This window comes from Apodemus sylvaticus, chromosome 4 (genome assembly GCF_947179515.1).
Source record: "Apodemus sylvaticus chromosome 4, mApoSyl1.1, whole genome shotgun sequence".
Taxonomy (NCBI): domain Eukaryota; kingdom Metazoa; phylum Chordata; class Mammalia; order Rodentia; family Muridae; genus Apodemus; species Apodemus sylvaticus.
The window spans coordinates 71,379,765-71,397,764 of NC_067475.1; the positions used below are offsets into that span (position 1 = coordinate 71,379,765).

The 18,000-nt window shown below is 41.7% G+C and overlaps 1 protein-coding gene across 1 annotated transcript in view; it reads left to right on the forward strand.

Moving 5' to 3' along the window:
• Positions 1-7,549, forward strand: part of LOC127683631 (TD and POZ domain-containing protein 1-like) — an 8,620-nt gene extending 1,071 nt beyond the window's left edge. The window contains exons 2-3 of the mRNA XM_052180939.1: positions 6,098-6,266; positions 7,518-7,549. Of these exons, the coding sequence (XP_052036899.1) occupies positions 6,098-6,266; positions 7,518-7,549 (201 nt within the window). The remainder of the gene's footprint in view (positions 1-6,097; positions 6,267-7,517) is intronic.
• Positions 7,550-18,000: the final 10,451 nt, after the last annotated feature.

Here is an 18,000-nt window from a genome sequence, read left to right on the forward strand (position 1 = left end):
CCTTACCTGTGTATCCTAGGGTACCACTTCAGTTTAGGTTCTTCTGCCTCTGCTTCTTGAATATAATTTTCAGAAGGACCCCTCTGACTTTAGCTTCAGAGTTGATCTTTTGGGGGTTATTTTTAAGGGTGTGGATGTTGAGGTGAGATTGGTGAGTTTGTTTGGTTTTGGAGACAGAATCTCTATATGTATGACAGAAACACATATCAAACTCCAAATTCCCTGAATTTCCCAGTGCAGGCCCCTTAGAATTTTATTCACACTTTTTATGTATATAGAAAAAAAGAAATAAAATAAAAAAGTTACATTCTGTTCTACACAGGATTTTTAAATCATTGTTCACAATGACCTTCTATGTATATGAGTAATTTCCTGTGACAAACTCAGGACTATCGTCAACCATAAGCATTAATCATTCCCCACAAAATGACAAAACCACGTTCAGGTTCATTTGGGCCCCCCCCACTCTCTTCCCTCTACTCCTCCCTCGCTCCTCGTCCTCCTCCTACTTCCATTCTCTCTTTCTCAGTCTCTCTCTCTCTCTCTGCCTCTCTGTCTCTCTCTCTCTCTCTCTCTCTCTCTCTCTCTCTCTCTCTCTGTCTCTCATTTGAAACAGAGTGTCTTTACATGGCCTTTGCTGCTGGGCTAAAAAGCACTGAAATCTTCCTACCTCTGACCCCTGATGAATTAATTGCTTGACTTCTTAATTCGTAAGGCATAATATTAAGAGTGTTGAGAAAGAGTATAGGGCAAAACCAGAACAGGAAAGTGGAAAGGGTGGTGGGGAAAAGAGGGGGAGGGAAGGGGGCTGATGGGACTTTGGGAGTGGGGTCTAGAAAAGGGGAAATCATTTGAAATGTACATAAAAAATATATCAAATAAAAAAATAAAGTTACTTCAGAAAGCATAAAAAAAGAGTGTTGAGAAAGGGCATGAAAAAGATATAATGAATAAATATTTGTAAATGAATGGAATGTATGTGGTGCAGGCCTATGGGCTCTAGCACCTCAGAGAGACAGGAAGGAGGAATCAGGCATTGTCTAGTCTGGGCTGTACATTGAGTTCCACCATGGCAGACTGAGATGGAACAGAGCATCAATGAACATTTTTGTGTCACGAGTCATAATGGGACTAGCTGATAAGTAGCAGGAGATTATGCTAAGATGGCCTGCTTCGGATTATTATATCATCTGTGACAAGTTTGCTCTTATTTAGCAAGGCTGTAAGGGATCCATTTTAGGGAAGATTCCTGTTATTAATATGCTCTTCCTATTATTATTAAATACATATAAATATATATTAAATTATTTATATATATATATATATATATATATATATATATATATATATATATATATATATATATATCACTAAGTAATAGCACATCCCTTTGGAGCATATCTCTGCAGATTCATAAATGTGTACTATCCTATAGCGATGCTAAATAGACAAATAGATGACTTAAGGCTTAATGATGATCTTATAAGAATTCCTAAGATTATATCAGTAATTATTAAGCTCTTTTATAATGGGACTGTTATTTGGTCCTTTCCTGATAGTCAAAACCGCAATGAGAACTCTGCCATTCTCCCAAGTGTCACCAGTTAACTGCTCTGGATCGCCTCCCAGATAAGATTATTCATGAGAACCACACAACCTGACTCAGTGATTCCTTTAAGGAATGCCTCAGAGATCAAGCAATGCAGTGTTCAGTGTGCCTCTGTCATCCTCTGCTCAGTCTCCAGGCAGTTTTCTTCTTTCAGAAGCCAGTCCACATATACAAGCAGTCACCTGTGGGAAGCTGCATCTGTGTGTTTGGCAGGAGATAGAATTGGGGACCTCAACATGCTAGGCAAGTTCCTGATCATTGAGCTAAACGTTTACACACTTTGTACCCTCATTACTGCCACAGGCCTTTCTTCCTTTCTTAATATTTATCAGATTATCGTTCAGAAAACTTGGTCCAAGAAGGATGCAGAGCATCTAACATTGTGTTTCTGAGACTGATGTTACTCATAATTTTTTGTATCAGTGTACAAGGGAGCTCAGGTTTCCTATCTCAGCACCACAGAGTATAAGACATGGCAATTTCTAAGAATTGAAGGCAAACATCATCTACATCAAGAATTGTAGCATAACAAATATTAGTTTACTGCAAAACCCATGAGGGGATTTAAAAATATCAGTTTTTGCACTTCTCTGCTCTCCCATGGGCATTGGCTTCTCCCTGCAGAACAGCCCACCCTCTGCTGCACGGTGAGCATGGTACAAGGCTCCTTCAGCATTTCTGGACAGAACAGGAAGCTTGCGATCAAGGTTCAAAGATCTGAGACATCCACCTATCCTGTTTTCTATCCCAGAAAATGGTTAAGGGCTGGAGAGATGGCTCACTGGTTAAGAGCACTGATCTCTCTTCCAGAGGTCCTGAGTTCAAATCCTAGCAACCACATGGTGGCTTACAACCATCCATAATAAGATCTGATACCCTTTTCTGGTGTGTCTGAAGACAACTACAGTGTACTTACATATAATAAATAGATAAATCTGTAAAAGAAAGAAAATGGTTAGGATGACTTCTGTTTGGACACATAGAATTCAGCCATGATCAGTTGATTCAGTGTCCAGAACGTGTATGAGATATTTCCGGACATTTCCGTGATAGAAGTCATCCAGGATGCAAACCCCAACACATACAAAGCATTTCCAGGTAAAACTAAAACCAAGGCATATTTGGTCATAGTCCATAGTGTTGGAATGTAGAGCCAGGGAAATTTTAGTGATCTCCTAAAATACAGAGAGGTGCTCTGTTGCAACTTTATTGGATCAGGGTTAAATCCTAGCAACCACATGGTGGCTAGGATCTTTATTTATTTGACCTAGCTCCTGCCACTCCAACACACCATATCCATGTAAAGTGATTTCAGTGTTTGGGGAGCCCTGAATATCTATGTGGCAAGGCTATATACTAAGCAGCAAGCAGGGAGTAAATGTGCAAACATCTAATTGTAAAGCTACTGTGTCCTTTAACATAATTGGCTGGTGCTGGGAGTCATAACATAAACTTTTTTTTTGGTTTTTTTTTTCTGAGACAGGGTTTCTCTGTGTAGCCCTGGATGTCCTGGAACTCACTTTGTTGACTAGGCTGGCCTTGAACTCAGACATCCACTTGCTTCCTCCTCACAAGTGCTGGGATTAAAGGTGTGCTCCAACACCACCTGTCTAACATAAACTTAACTTCTGTTCCCCTCTGCATTGGTGGTCATTAGGCAGGGGGTGGTTTTGTAATCTGGGGGTGCAGGTGTGTTGGTGGAATAACCTGGTCTTGTTGAGGGTGTAAATTGAAGATGCTGGTCTTATTGGAGATTGGCTTAGAGAGTGAAGCTAGGCTCAGGTTTTGTTGAGGGGCAACTTGGAAACTAATGCTAGGTGCCAGGGTGTTAATTTGAACAGATTTTTAAAAATGGAGTCTGAACTTCAAAGATTTGACCATACATCAGGAATATCTGAATTCTCTAACCTTACTTTTTGGTGTCAAGTTTCTTCTCCTGTATAACTATTCTTGTTAGCTAAATTGTATCAATGAATAATGTGGATTTTGTAATTAAAACACACCCCCACAGACCCTAAATTACCAGAAGCAAAAACAGCTGTTGATCTAGCTTTTATTACTTAGTCAGCATATTTAAAAAAAAAAACTCCAGAGGGTTTAGAGGTTAGGGAAAGGTGTTTGAGAGATTTAGTGATAGTGGCAAAGAGAGTATTTAATAAAAGAGGACTACAAAAGAGAAAAAAATAAGTGGACAGAAGCAACAGACTCCAGACCCATCAAAAAGCCTGTTGGCAGTCAAAGAAAAACCAGAAGACTGCAGGAGATTCCTAAAACAGATAGCTTCAGACGAAGGAGGTAAGGGGGCCCTGAAGACCCTGAGGGGAAGTACAAAGTCTAAATGGAATAAAACGCAGGAAAGTATAGAGCCATCATCAGAGGTTTGGGGCTCTGATCCTGCCCACCATACAGGAGCTCTTCCACATGCCTTACATTTTGTGAACACTCAGACTCCTGAGCAGTTAAGGAAAGCACCCCTTCCCTGATCATGTTTATGGTAGCAATCTGTAAGACCAGTGCATGGGTAAATAGTATCTGTGCAGAGATTTACATGATCTCATTATTTATGCAAGATTGCCCCTAGTAAGCAAAGTATATTGGTTATGGTTATTCTTCTAGTCTGCACTACTTGTGGACATATAAAAGTGGAAGGCATACCTTTTAAATTTTTTAATTTTTTCTTTTGGTTTTTTTCAAGACATGGTTTCTCTGTGTAGCCATGGCTGTCCTGGAATTCACTTTGTAGACCAGGCTGGCCTCGAACTCAGAAATCTGCCTGCCTCTGCATCCCAAGTATTGGGATTAAAGGCATGTGCCACCAGTGCATTGCTAAATTTTTTTCTTAAGTTGAAGTAGATAGATTCAGTTCAAATACAGGTTCTTCTGGCCAAAAAACATACACATTTAATCTGAGAAAAATATACACCTTTAATCTGAGTCTTGAGGCAGAAAAACACATACGTTTAATCCAGATCTTCAGACTAGAAGACACTCCCTTAACTAGGCCACACCTTCTATTGGAGGCCCACATAAGCATAAAGAAGAAGAAAACTTTTTTTCTTTGGCTTCCTGCTCTTATCTCAATAGCAAGCCCATTCCTTCACTGGCATTAGACCCTTCTTCTTAAGAATTCCAGTATATACTGAAGAACACCTGAGACTTCACACCTTGTGGAATAAGTAAATACTGACTGTAGTCATTGTTATATTAGCTAGACCTCAGCCTGTATGTTATTCTCATATATCCTCTGACTATTTATATAAAGGAATTCATTCAGTACATTCTCTATAGGACCCTGAAAATGCAACACACTTGAGATGAGAATCTATAAAGTTTTACAGACTTTACTATCCAGAGGTGGATTTAATAGCCCAAGCTAATGACCACTGACCTAAGAGTCAATAAACACATACACACACACACACAGAAGTTCCACTGCAGGGGAGAGAGAGAGCGAGAGAGGGAGAGAGGGAGAGAGAGGGAGGGAGGAAGGGAGAGGTAGAGGGGGAGGGAGAGAGGGGGGAAAGGGAAAGAGGAAGAGAGAGGGAAAGAGAGGGAGGGAAAGGGAGAGGGAGGGAGAGAGAAAGAGAGAGAGACACAGAGAGAGAGAGACAGAGAGAGAGAGAGAGACAGAGAGAGAGAGAGAGAGAGAGAGAGAGAGAGAGAGAGAGAGAGAGAGAGAGAGAGAGAGAACGAGAACTTAGGAGAAATTGAAACTAAAATCTAAAGTGTTCCTATAATTGTGTTCCACAGGATGAAGAGTAAATAATTTCTGGTGTTTTTTTCAGGTCAACATTAACCTTCCAACTACCTCCAGGAGAAATGTCAGGGGACATGGAGGCAAAGAGCTGGGGCTCCACACAGATCAGTGTAAAAAAAAATTTGCTATGAGTGGACCATTAGCAACTTCTCGTTTTGCATGGAGGGAAATTCGGAAAATGATTTCAAGCCCAGTGTTCTCATTAGAGGCCAATGAGGAAATTGCATGGTATTTGAGAGTACACCCAAACGGGGTTGATGACGAAAGCAACGACTATCTATCAGTTTACCTGGGGCTGCTCAGCTGTCCAGAGAGTCCAGTTTGGGCAAAGTTCAAGTTCTGGATCATAAATTCCCAAGGAGAGAAATATCTAAGTATGAAGAACCCCAATGTAATAAGCTTTCAGCAATATGAAAACTGGGGATTCAAAAATAAATCCTTTGAGATTTCCTCCTCTCCCATCACCATTGGCTTGTCCCTGAAGGCCAGCTCTCATCCTCTGCTGCAAGGTGAACCTAGTAGGAGCCATCTTTAGCATGCCTGGACAGAAGATGACACCTGCAATCAAAGATCCAAGAGAGATGTTGACAGATGACCTAGCAAAGCTGTGGGAGAAATCTCTCTTCACAGACTGTTCCCTACTGGTAGGTGGCCATGTATTCAGGGCTCACAAGGCCATCCTAGCAGCTTTCTCTCCAGTTTTCAGAGCCATGTTTGAACATGAAATGCAGGAGAGCCTAAAGAACCTCGTTGAGATTCATGACCTGGATCCTCAGGTCTTCCAGGAGATGATGTGCTTCATCTACTTGGGGAAAGCACCACACCTCAACAGCAACTCCATGGCCACTGCTGTGCTGGCAGCAGCTGAGAAGTATGGCCTGGAGGACTTGAAGGTCATGTGTGAGGATGCCCTCTTCAGGATCCTCTCTGTGGAGAATGCTGCACACACTCTCATCCTGGCTGACCTCCACAGCACACAGTGGCTGAAGACTCGGTCCCTGGATTTCATTGCACTTCATTCCTCTGAGGTCTCTGAGACCTCAGAGTGGAAGGCAATGTTGGAGTCACATTGCTACTTGGCAGCTGAAGCCTTCCACTCCCTGGATTCTGCACAGAGTGTTTTCTTCGAGCCCTCACTCAAAGGCAGAAAGAGATTTTAGGAGCTAGTGAGATATGACCAACACCTGTCTTCCAATGGCAACACACAATGTAGTAACCAATGACTTCTGGTTAGAGTACAGTATTCCTGGAGCATTTGCACTGCATCTGCAGGAAGGCAGCATGGTGGCTCAGGATTTAAAACAGCTCTACTATGTTAAAATGGCAGGTGTGAATGGCAAAACAGGAGTCTCGGACAATCTAGATGATATCTGCCCTGTTGATGTTCTTGTTTGTTTTTGTCTGACATCATGGAAACTGGGATTCAAGTTAGGTGCTGACCATAAGCACAGCCCAAAGGAATTTCATTGGGGAAAACTGTACATACTGATCTAAACAGAACAAATGACCAGGGCCCAAAGAAAGGGAGAAATCAAACACGAATATTTATTTATCTGAGACTTAAATGACAATGAAGACTTTTTTAAGGCTCAGTTTGTGGGAATTCAGCTGCAGACGGAATTACTGCGCCCTCAGAGAACTGTGGTTCAGTTCCCAGCACACCCAGGAGAGTTTTCAATCACCTGTAACTGGTCATCCAGAGGATCTGAGGCCCTTCTCTGGTCTTCATGGCCACAAACAGCTCTATAGACAAAATCATAACCTAATAAAATATAATATGAATAAAACATTTGAAATCAGTCTGTGGATTCCAGAGATGTTTATGTTCAGAAAAGTCACATATAGTCTAATCTGCCCTGCTCAGCTGTGGATATTTGTGGAGACTATCTGACCAGTATTACAAACCCTTTGTCTTTTTTCTTGGCATCTACATTAGCAAAAAGCTCCATCATCATGCTCTTATGATGACTGAGAAGTGTAGACCAATGTGGAGGAAGTTTACTCCTCCTGGGAGAGAAGTGTTTGTTGATCAAGGCATGCAAGAATCTTTTATGTATTTTGAAAACATTCAAAGAGATTGATTCATTTTGCATTCATACTCCCTAAGCCAGTAGTTCCTCATCTTCTCAATGTTGTGCTCCCTTAATACAGTTCTTCCAGTTGTGGTAAACCAGAACCATTAAATTACTTGTTGGCTACTTCATTACTGTAGTGTGGCTCCTGTTATGAATTATACTATAAAGATCTGATATAGAGGATATCTGATATTCAACCCCCATGAAATGGTCAATACTCCACCAGAGAGGATGAGGGAGCCACAGTTTGAGAAGCATGGCTCCAGGCCATGCCTGCCTTCATACCAGCTAGACTTCTTACAGAACTTCTTGTACTAAAGTTCCACCACACCTAATTCCACAATCTCAATTAACCTCTGTACTGCACCACCTGTGGGAGTCTTCACTGCCCATTCTTTTTATATCCTGTGAATGCCACAGATCTTTCCGTTCTAGCCTTCCTCCCTCAACTCTTTGCTCTGCCCCAGGCTTTAAGTCCAGCTTGCATGCCTGCTTACACAAGTTTCACTCTTTCCATGGTAACAGAAGGGTAAGGGCAGAATCAAAACTTGTCCTTTGCTCTCCCACTTACTATTTCCCCAATCCTATTCCAAGCTCTATAGCGTGAAATTTGATGGTTTTTTTTTTGTCCCGTAAAGCACCAAACCCAGTGGATCACAAAGAACTTCTCCCCCATCTTCCTACCTACAATTCTATCCATCATCTCAGTCTGCAGGCATTCACTAAGAACATAGCAAAAGAACAGGGCAGGGAAACAGTTATGGAAACTGAAGAAGTCAGAGCTCCCCCTCCATGCCAAATTCAATCCCCTAATCCGATCTATAGAGTTATATCATTACACCAGCTGCAGCCATCCTTTCTGCCTGTCTACATCTTCTGTGCGTCCCAGAGACAATTCCTTTTTAAACTCCCTCCCACTACTTCCAGGCTGTATGATAGCCCCTAACTCCAGCATCGACTCCGTGATACCTCACTGACCCATCCTGACAGGGAAGTATGGAAGATGCCTATAGATATTCCTCAATCCTTCAGTTCTTCCTCCCCACAGCCCCCCAAGACAGGGTTTCTCTGTATAGCCCTGGCTGTCCTGGAACTCACTCTGTAGACCAAGCTGGCCTCAAACTCAGAAATACACCTGCCTCTACCTCCCAAGTGTTGGGATTTAAGGCATGCACTACCACTGCCCGGTAATCCGTGAGTTCTTGTAGAACCACACCTACCTTTCTAAACAACTCTATACCAATCCTGACCACTTTTCACTGTTTTCCTGAATTCCAAGGAGACAATATAAGCAGATTCTGGTGTAATTTCCTCCCTCCTGTGAACCCCTTCAGAGCCCTAATCTACCCCCATTCCTAAGTGTCAGCTCCCTGTACACAGGATCATCAAACCTCCAGTAACCAAAACTATTAGGTTTAATGAAAAGTTCCTGCCTGACAGCATGATGGCTCTTCTCATCTGTCAACTTGACTATGTGTGGATGAACTATAATCCAGAATTCATAAATATCTTGTAAAAATGTAGAGAGGATTGGGTCCAGGCCTAGTAGTACAGGCCTTTCATGCCAGCAATCAAGAAACAGAGGCATGCAGATCTTTGATTTTAAGGTCAGTTTATAGAACAATTTCTAAGCAAGCCAAACCAAAGTAGTGAAAGATGTAATAAAATCAAGTGGGCATGTTCCAGTCCCAGGAAGCAGCAGCAGTGGGCAGAATGAAGTAATAGGGTCTAGGTTAGAGTTGTCTTTTGCCAAGATGTAGAGATGTTGGCTCTTCCATCACCAAGCCTACCTGCATGATGACATGCTTCCCATCATAATGATACTGGACTGGATCTCTAAAATGACCAGGCAGCCCCAACTAAATGGTTTCCTTTATAAGAACTGATTTGGTCATGATGTCTCTTCACAGAAAAAAAAATACAACAATCATACTCTTCAAAACTCCAGAGAAGAGCCGAAGACAAGGAATAGAACTGCTATGCAACACAGACAAATGTAGAAATTAGGATCTAAATCTTTAACCATTGAAATCCCAGAATCTTAGATGCTAGCATATACAACATAATCAATAACACCCAGGGCATTATGGCTACAATAGAGCTCAGCTATCCTAACCCAGCAGTGCCTGAAAATTCCTACATGTCTGAAGCATGAGAAAAGACCTTATAACAATCTGTATGAATGTGATAGAGGTCATTAAGGAGACAAGGAAGAAATCCCTGAAGCAAATGCATGAAAGCATATATAAAGAGTGTGAGGAATGAGAGAAATCCATTTTGTAGGTCTACCACCAGATTCTAATTGGGAGACTCTCAGAGAAGCCTCCAGGCAGGAAGATCAATGGAATAGAATTGAAAACCCAGAAAACAACCCACACATGTACAGTCACTTGATATTTGACAAAGAAGCTAAAAAAAAATCCAGTGGAAAAAACACAGCATTTTTAACAAATGGTGCTGGATCAACTGGAGGTCTGCGTGGAGAAAAATGCAAATTGACCCATTCTTATCTCCTTGTACAAAGCTCAAGTCCAAGTGCATCAAAGGTCTACACATAAAGTCAGACGCACTAAAACTTATAGAGAAGAAAGTGGGGACAAACCTTGAACACATGGGCACAGGGGGAAAGTTTCTGAACAGAACACCAATGGCTTACGCTCTAAGAACAAGAATTGACAAATGGGACCTCATAAAACTGCCAAGCTTCTGTAAGGCAAAGGACATAGTCAATAGGACAAAAGGGCAACCAACAAATTGGGAAAAGATCTGTACTAACTCTACATCTGATAGAGGGCTAATATCCAACGTATACAAAGAACTCAAGAAGTTAGTCTCCAGAGAATTAAATAACCCTATTAAAAATGGGGTACAGAGCTAAACAGGGAATTCTCAATTGAGGAAACTCAAATGGCTCTAAAGCACCTAAAGAAATGTTCAGCATCCTTAGTTATCAGGGAAATGCAGATCAAAACAACACTGAGATTCCACCTTACACCAGTCAGAATGGCTAAGATGAAAAACTCAGAGGACAGCAGATGGTGGAGAGGATATGGGGAAAGAGGAACACTTCTCCATTGTTGGTGGGATTGCAAGCTGGTAAAAGCACTCTGGAAATCAGTTTGGTGATTCCTCATAAAATTAGACATAGTATGACCTGTGGACCCAGTTATACCACTCCTGGGCATATACCCAGAAAATGCTCCTACATGTAATAAGGACACATGCTCCACTATGTTCATAGCTGCCTTATTTATAATAGCCAGAAGCTGGAAAGAACCCAGATGTCCCCCAACAGAAGAATAGATACAGAAACTGTGGTATATATACACAATGGAATACTATTCAGCTATTAAAAACAATGAATTCATGAAATTATTAGGCAAATGAATGGAACTAGAAAGTGTCATCCTGAGCAAGGTAACCCAGTCACAAAAGAGAGCACATGGTATGCACTCACTAATAAGCAGATGCTAGTTCAAAAGTTCAAAATAAACAAGTTACAGTTCAACCAGCACAGGAAGCTCAACAAGAATGAGGACTTAAGTGAGAGTGCTATGGTTCCTCTGAGAAAGGGAACAAAATGTTCACAGGGGCAACAAGGGACGCAATGTGTGGAGCAGAGTCTGAAGTAAAGGTCACCCAGCTAGTGCCCTACCTGGAGATTCATCCTATAAACAGTCAACAAACCCCGAAAATATGAAAAGAAGCGTGTACCAAAAGGAGCATGCCATGGCTGTCTCCAGAGGGGCCCTGCAAGAGGCTTACAAATTCAGAGGCAGAAACTAGCAACCAAGCTTTGACTGGGCTTGGGGTCCCCAACGGAGGATCTGGAGGGTGGTCCAGAGGAGCTGAAGAGGTTTATAGCCCCATGGGAATAACAATGACTTTGGACACTGTCTTAGCAGGGTTTCTATCCCTGCACAAACATCATGACCAAGAAGCAAGTTGGGGAGAAAGGGGTTTATTCAGCTTACACTTCTGCATTGCTGTTCATCATAAAAGGAAGTCAGGATTGGAACTCAAGCAGGTTAAGAAGCAGGAGCTGATGCAGAGGCCATGGAGAGATGTTCCTTACTGGCTTGCTTTTGCTGGCTTGTTCAGCTTGCTCTCTTATAGAACCCAAGACTATCAATCCAGGGATGGTACCACCCACAAGGGGCCCTCCCCCCTTGATCACTAATTGAGAAAATGCCTCACAGTTGGATCTCATGGAGGCACTTCCCCCAACTGAAGCTCCTTTCTCTGTGATAACTCCAGACGGTGTCGAGTTGACACACAAAACCAGCCAGTACAGACGCCCAGACACCCCAAGACTCCCAGAGACTGAACAATCAACCAAGGGGTATACATAGTTCCAGCCAAAAAATGTGGCAGAGGAATGCCTTTTTGGGCATCAGTGGGAGGAGTGGTCTTTGGTCAGGTAAGGCTCAATAGAGGCCACAGCAAAGGGAAACAGATGGGGGATGGGGAGTTGGTGGGTTGCGACTGTGTCAGGTAGAGGGGCATATACATGGAGGCAGGGGGTGGGAGGAGGGGTAGGGAATCATTGGGGAGGGGAGCTTTTGGGAGGGGGAAAATTGGGAAATGTTTTACCATTGGCAATGTAAATGAAGAAGATACTCAATTTTAAAAAATGAAATAAAAGAGTGTGAGGAATGACAGAAATCCATTTTGTAGGTCTACCACCAGATTCTAATGGGGCGACTCTCAGAGAAGACTCCAGGTAGTTGGCCCACAAATTAATCTGAGGTAAGCCAGATGATGCAGGGAAATAATGAGAGCCTTAGAAAATATCTAGAAAGACGTTTTAAAGCCTGTAGGACCTACACATCCTTTGACCCAGAAACAAGGGAAAATTGCCAGTGGCAAACGTTGTTTTTGCTAAACAAACTGCCCCTGACATCAGTCAGGAAATTCCATGCCAGGATAGACTTTTCTGGTAAGCAACTTCCATTAAGTTCATATAGGAAAACTATATGACTCAGAGCCATGGGGCTCAACTGACCTCCATGAGCTGTGGGTAACTTTAATGGAGGAGCACAAAGCCATATACTTTTTGTGGGCACAGGGGTACAAGATTTCATTTGTAAAATAAATAATTCTCCTTGGAGAACATAGATAATATATAACCATTTCATTAAAGTACATATCTAAAGTCATATAATTATTAAGTACTATTTCATAGGAAAAAAGTAAAACAGTAAACTTAATATTAAAGTCTCCAAATGCCATCCATGGTTTTCAAAGATGTATGTCTGCTTGAAAACAAAAATAACCACATCTGTTATCACATCTGCACAGTTTTCTTTTGTTTTGATATTAAATCTTTTTTTTACTTTATTTTTTATTCGATATATTCTATATATTCCAAGATTTCATTTGGAACAAGCACTGGGGCCATTTTCAAATCAAACAACATTGGTACAGAAAAAATGGGCACCAAGACCTGTCCATGGACTAGCCAAAGAAAGATGGAACCATTCATTCATATTCATCCCTAGAGCCCATACCTCCTATGGCAAGACATTTACTCACCAGATGGGAGTCCAAATAAATTTTGACTGTGAGGGAGTGGAAGTGCTGAGTAAGAATGGATCAATCCTTGTTCTCACTTGGTCCTCGAGGAAGAGTGCGAATTGTTTCCTCAACCAGCCCTATCTCTAAGCTTCTCCTTACCCTCAGAGGTTCCTGGAAGAAGTCCTCGAAGTCTGGGCAAAAAAGGAACCGAATAGGACTTGCCTATCTTAGGACCTCAGTTCTACTCCAATTGCAGGCTGAAGCTGCTCCACTCTGAATCAGGCAATACCCAATGTCCATAGAGGCCAGAATGGGGATTACCTCATATCACTTTGAATTGGCCACATGAGACCTGCTACAGGAGATGAGTCAGCCAGGCAACTGAGTGTCTGCTAAGGACACCCAGCTTGGTCAGTTTGAGGTCACCTAACTATGGTACATATCTAAAGTGGGGCAAAATATGCTGTGAGTTGCCTGGATGTAAACCATTCTTCGCATTCTAGTTCCATCATCTAGGAGACACGTATGGGAATTTCTGGGATCTGTCAGGTTTTATAAACTCTATGGTTCAGGGTTCACTAGAATAGCCAAACCACCTTATGAGGCCACCAGGGGCAAGAAGATAGAATAGACCACTGAGATAGATGTAGCTTTTAAGACCTTGAAAAAAGTCTTGTTGGAGGCACAGGCTCTGGTCATTATGGACATGCCCAAGTCCTCCCACCTGTACATAGATGGAAGAAAGGGAATAGTCAGAGGAGTACTCACCAAAACTTTGGGCCCATAGGAAAACCAGTGCGTTTTTAATTAAGAACATGAGCTTGCTTGGCAGTGGTGGCACACACCTTTAATCCCAGCATTTGTGAGGCAGAGGCCAGCAGATTTCTGAGTTTGAGGCCAGCCTGGTCTATAGAGTGAGTTCCAGGACAGCCAGGGCTACACAGAGAAACCCTGACTAAAAAAAGAAAACAAAACAAACAAAACAAAACAAGAAACTGACTTGGTGATCCAAAGATTGCCAGCATTCCTCTGGATCATAGCTACTACTGCCCTGTTAGATAAGGACCCTGACAAGAAAACAATGTGACAGGCACTTGTTTTCACACCCCAACCCCCATGGTATCGAGAGTACCCTCAAGAATCCACTTAGCCAATGGCTGGCCAATGCCAGATTGACATACTTCCAGGTCTTTTGAATTCCCTAATATAAGATAAAACCCTTCATCTGCCCTAAACCCAGTCCCCCTGCTACCTGACCTATCCTCAAATGTACAGCACGATTGCTGTATAGCTTTGGGGCATGTCCAGAACATCAGACCAGACTTGACTGACATACCCTGGCCAGATTCAGAGCACATTGACTTCATAGATGGGAGCAGCTTCATCCAGAACAGAATCAGGTACACAGGGTTAGGAGTGGTGGACTTGGACTGTGTTTTTTGAGCACCTGCTCTTCTGCCAGGCACATGAGCCAAAAAGGCTGAGTTGACAGGTCTAATTCAGGCTTTGCAGCTGGCAGATGTGGCTATAGCCAACATTTGTATTGACAGGAGATATGCCTTTGCCAAGGCTCATGCAAATAGATTCATATATCAAGATTGAAGATTGTTGATTGTTGCCCGCTCAAGGAAAGACTATCAAAATAAGGAAGGAATATTTGCTTTGCTGTAGGCATTATGACTTCCTTTCTAAGTGGCCATAATTCATTACCGTGAACATCCAAAAGGAACATGCAAATTAGACTGAGGAAACAGACAAGCTAATAAAGCAAAAAAGAGGCCACCCAAGCTTTCAACATCAGCATCCTGATAGCCTTGCCACCCCCTGAGCTCTCAGCCATTCCTGAATATACTAATGAAGACTAACATGATCAGAAGAAAATGCAAAACATTTTACAGAGGAAATGGTTTCTAACCTCTGAGGGCTTTAAGATCCTATCTAAGAAGTTTGGTATGAAATTCGTCCATCAGATTCACCAAGCTTTGCACCTGTGTCATCAAAATCTTAAGGAATTGCTAATAGGGGCAAGATACAAAATATTTCAGTTAGGATTCTTGATCGATCAGGTAATCTCACATTATCCCACCTGCCAGGATATAAAAACTTCAGTTATAAAACCCTCCCAATCAAGGAGCACCAGGAAGGAAAATTAGGGGCTAGAACCAACAAAGAAAGAGAACTTCAGCCCAATTTCCCTTATGAATATTGAGGCAAAAATACTCAATAAAAGTCTTGCCAAACGAATCCAAGAATACATCAAAAGATTCATCCACTATGATCAAGTAGGCTTCATCCCAGGGATGCAGGGATGGTTCAATATAAGGAAATCCATCAATGCAATCCACTCCATAAACAAACTCAAAGAAAAAACCCAAAAGATCACTTCATTAGATGCTGAAAAAGCATTTGACAAAATTGAGCATCCTTTCATGCTAAAAGTCTTAGAAAGGTCTGGAATTTAAGGCCCATAACTAAACATACTAAAAGCAATATAGAGCAAATGAGTAGCCAACATCAAACTAAATGGAGAGAAATTGAAGCAATCCCACTAAAATCAGGGACTAGACAAGGCTGACATCTCTCTCCATATCTTTTCAATATAGTACTTGAAATTCTAGCTTGAGCAATTAGACAACATAAGGAGGTCAAAGGGATACACATTGGAAAGGAAGAAGCCACTACTTTCCTATAATAAAGCTTTAAAATCATGGGCTATCTCCTCTTATCTAATCCTGCCATGTTGAAGCAATGAAACAGGCTTCTCAGTGCTTCCAGAACACAGACTGTACCAAGGACTCTTACCTCTGCTTCCTCCCCAGCTGGGTCTCCCTCAACAGGTACACAGGCCTACAAATCTGTAATGAATAAATCCCTTTGAATATTTTCAAAACATTTAATAGATTTTGCATGCCTTGAGCCACAAACACATTTCTCCCAGAAGGATTAGACTCCCTCAACTTTGGCCTAATCTTCTCAGTCATCATAAGGGTATGATGGTGGAGTTCTCATTTGCAACATTAAATTCCAAGGAAAAAGAGCAAGGGTTTCTAATACTGGTAGGATAGTGAGGGCTCTGTTCAAACATCCACAGCTAAGCTCCGCTGCTGGGACTACATGTTACTTCTCTGAACATAAACATCTCTGGAAACCACAGACTGATTTCAAAAGTTTTATTCATCTTGTATTTTATTTAGTTAAGGTTTTGTCTACAGAGTTCTTTGTGGCCATGGAGACAAGAGGAGGGCCTCAGATCCTCTGAATCACCAGTTTCAGTTGGTGGAAAACTCTCCCATGTGTGCTATGAACTTAGCTAGAGTTCTCTGAGAGAGCAGTAATTGCTTTTGCAGCCGAGTTCCCTGAACCTTGAAGGTTTAAAAATAAAAAAAAAAAACTCTTCATTGTCTTTCCTTCTCTGATGAGGATACAATCATGGTTGATTTCTCCTTGCCAATGGCCATAGTCATCTGTTCTGTTCAGTCCAAGGCAGAAACATTTCTCCAAAGAAACTCAGTTGTTCTCTGCCTACGGCCAGCTCTAAATTGAGTCACAGTTTCCAAAAAATCAGATAAATTCAAACAGGAATATTAACAGCATAGATGTCAGGTAGAGTGTCCCAGACTGCAGTGCTGCCTATTGCTCACCTACCATTTCAATATGTATAATATATTGCAGGAGTTTTAAATCCTGAGCCACCATGCTGCCATTCCCCTGATAAAGTGCAAATGCTCCCGCAATACCATTGTCTAACCAGAAGTCACTAGTAACAAAACTGGTTGTTGCTGTTGCAAAAGAGGTGCAGGTCACAGCTGTCCATCTTCTGAGATCACTTTAGGCATTTGAATGACGGCTCCAAGAAAGGATACTGTGCAGAAGGACTAAGGATGTTGAACATTTCTTTAGGTGCTTCTCAGCTATTCAATATTCCTCAGGTGAAATTTTTTTTTTATTTAGGTCTGTATCCCATTTTTTTAAATAGGGTTATTTGGCTCTCTGGAATCTACCTTCTTGAGTTTTTTTTATATCTTTGATAGTAACCTTCTGTCAGATGCAGGGTTGGTAAGGATCTTTTCCCAATTTTTTGGTTGCCATTTTGTCCTTTTGACAGTGTCCTTTGACTTACAGAAACGTTGTCATTTTATGAGGTCTCATTTGTCAATTCTTGATCTTAGAGCATAAGCTGTTGGTGTTCTGTTCAGGAAAATTTCCCCTGTGCCCATGTGCTCAAGGTTCTGACCCATTTTCTTTTCTTTTAGTTTCAGTGTGTCTGGTTTTATGTGAAGGCCCTTGATCCACTAGAACTTGAGTTTAGTACAAGGAGATAAGAATGGGTTGATTTGCATTCTTCTGCATGCTGACCTCCAGTTGAACCAGCACCATTTGTTGAAAAGGGTATCTTTTGTCCACTGGATGGTTTTAGCTCCTTTGTCAAAGATCAAGTGATCATAGCTGTATGGGTTCATTTCTGGGTCTTCAGTTCTATTCCACTGACCTCCCTGGCTGTTACTGTACCAATACCATACAGTTTTTAACACTATTGCTCTGTAGTACTGCCTGAGGTCGGGGATACTGATTCCCCCACAAGTTCTTTTACTGTTGAGAATAGTTTTAGCTATCCTGGGTTTTTTGTTATTCCAGATGAATTTGAGAATTGTTCTCTTTCTTTTTGGGGGTGGAGGGATTTGGGTTTTTTTTTTTTTTTAGACAGGGTTCCTCTGTATAGCCCTGACTGTCCTGGAACTCACTCTGTAGACCAGGCTGGCCTCAAATTCAGAAATCTGCCTGCCTCTGCCTCCTAGAGTGCTGGGATTACAGGCGTGCATGCTCTTTCTAACTCTATGAAGAATTGAGTTGGGATTTTGATGGGGATGTACTGAATCTGTATATTTCTTTTGGCAAGATGGCCATTTTTACTATATTAACCCTGCCAATCCAAGATCATGGAAAATTTTTCCATCTTCTGAGGTCTTCTTTGATTTCTATCTTCAAAAACTTGAAGTTCCTGTTATACACACCTTTCACTTTTTTGGTTAGAGTCACACCAA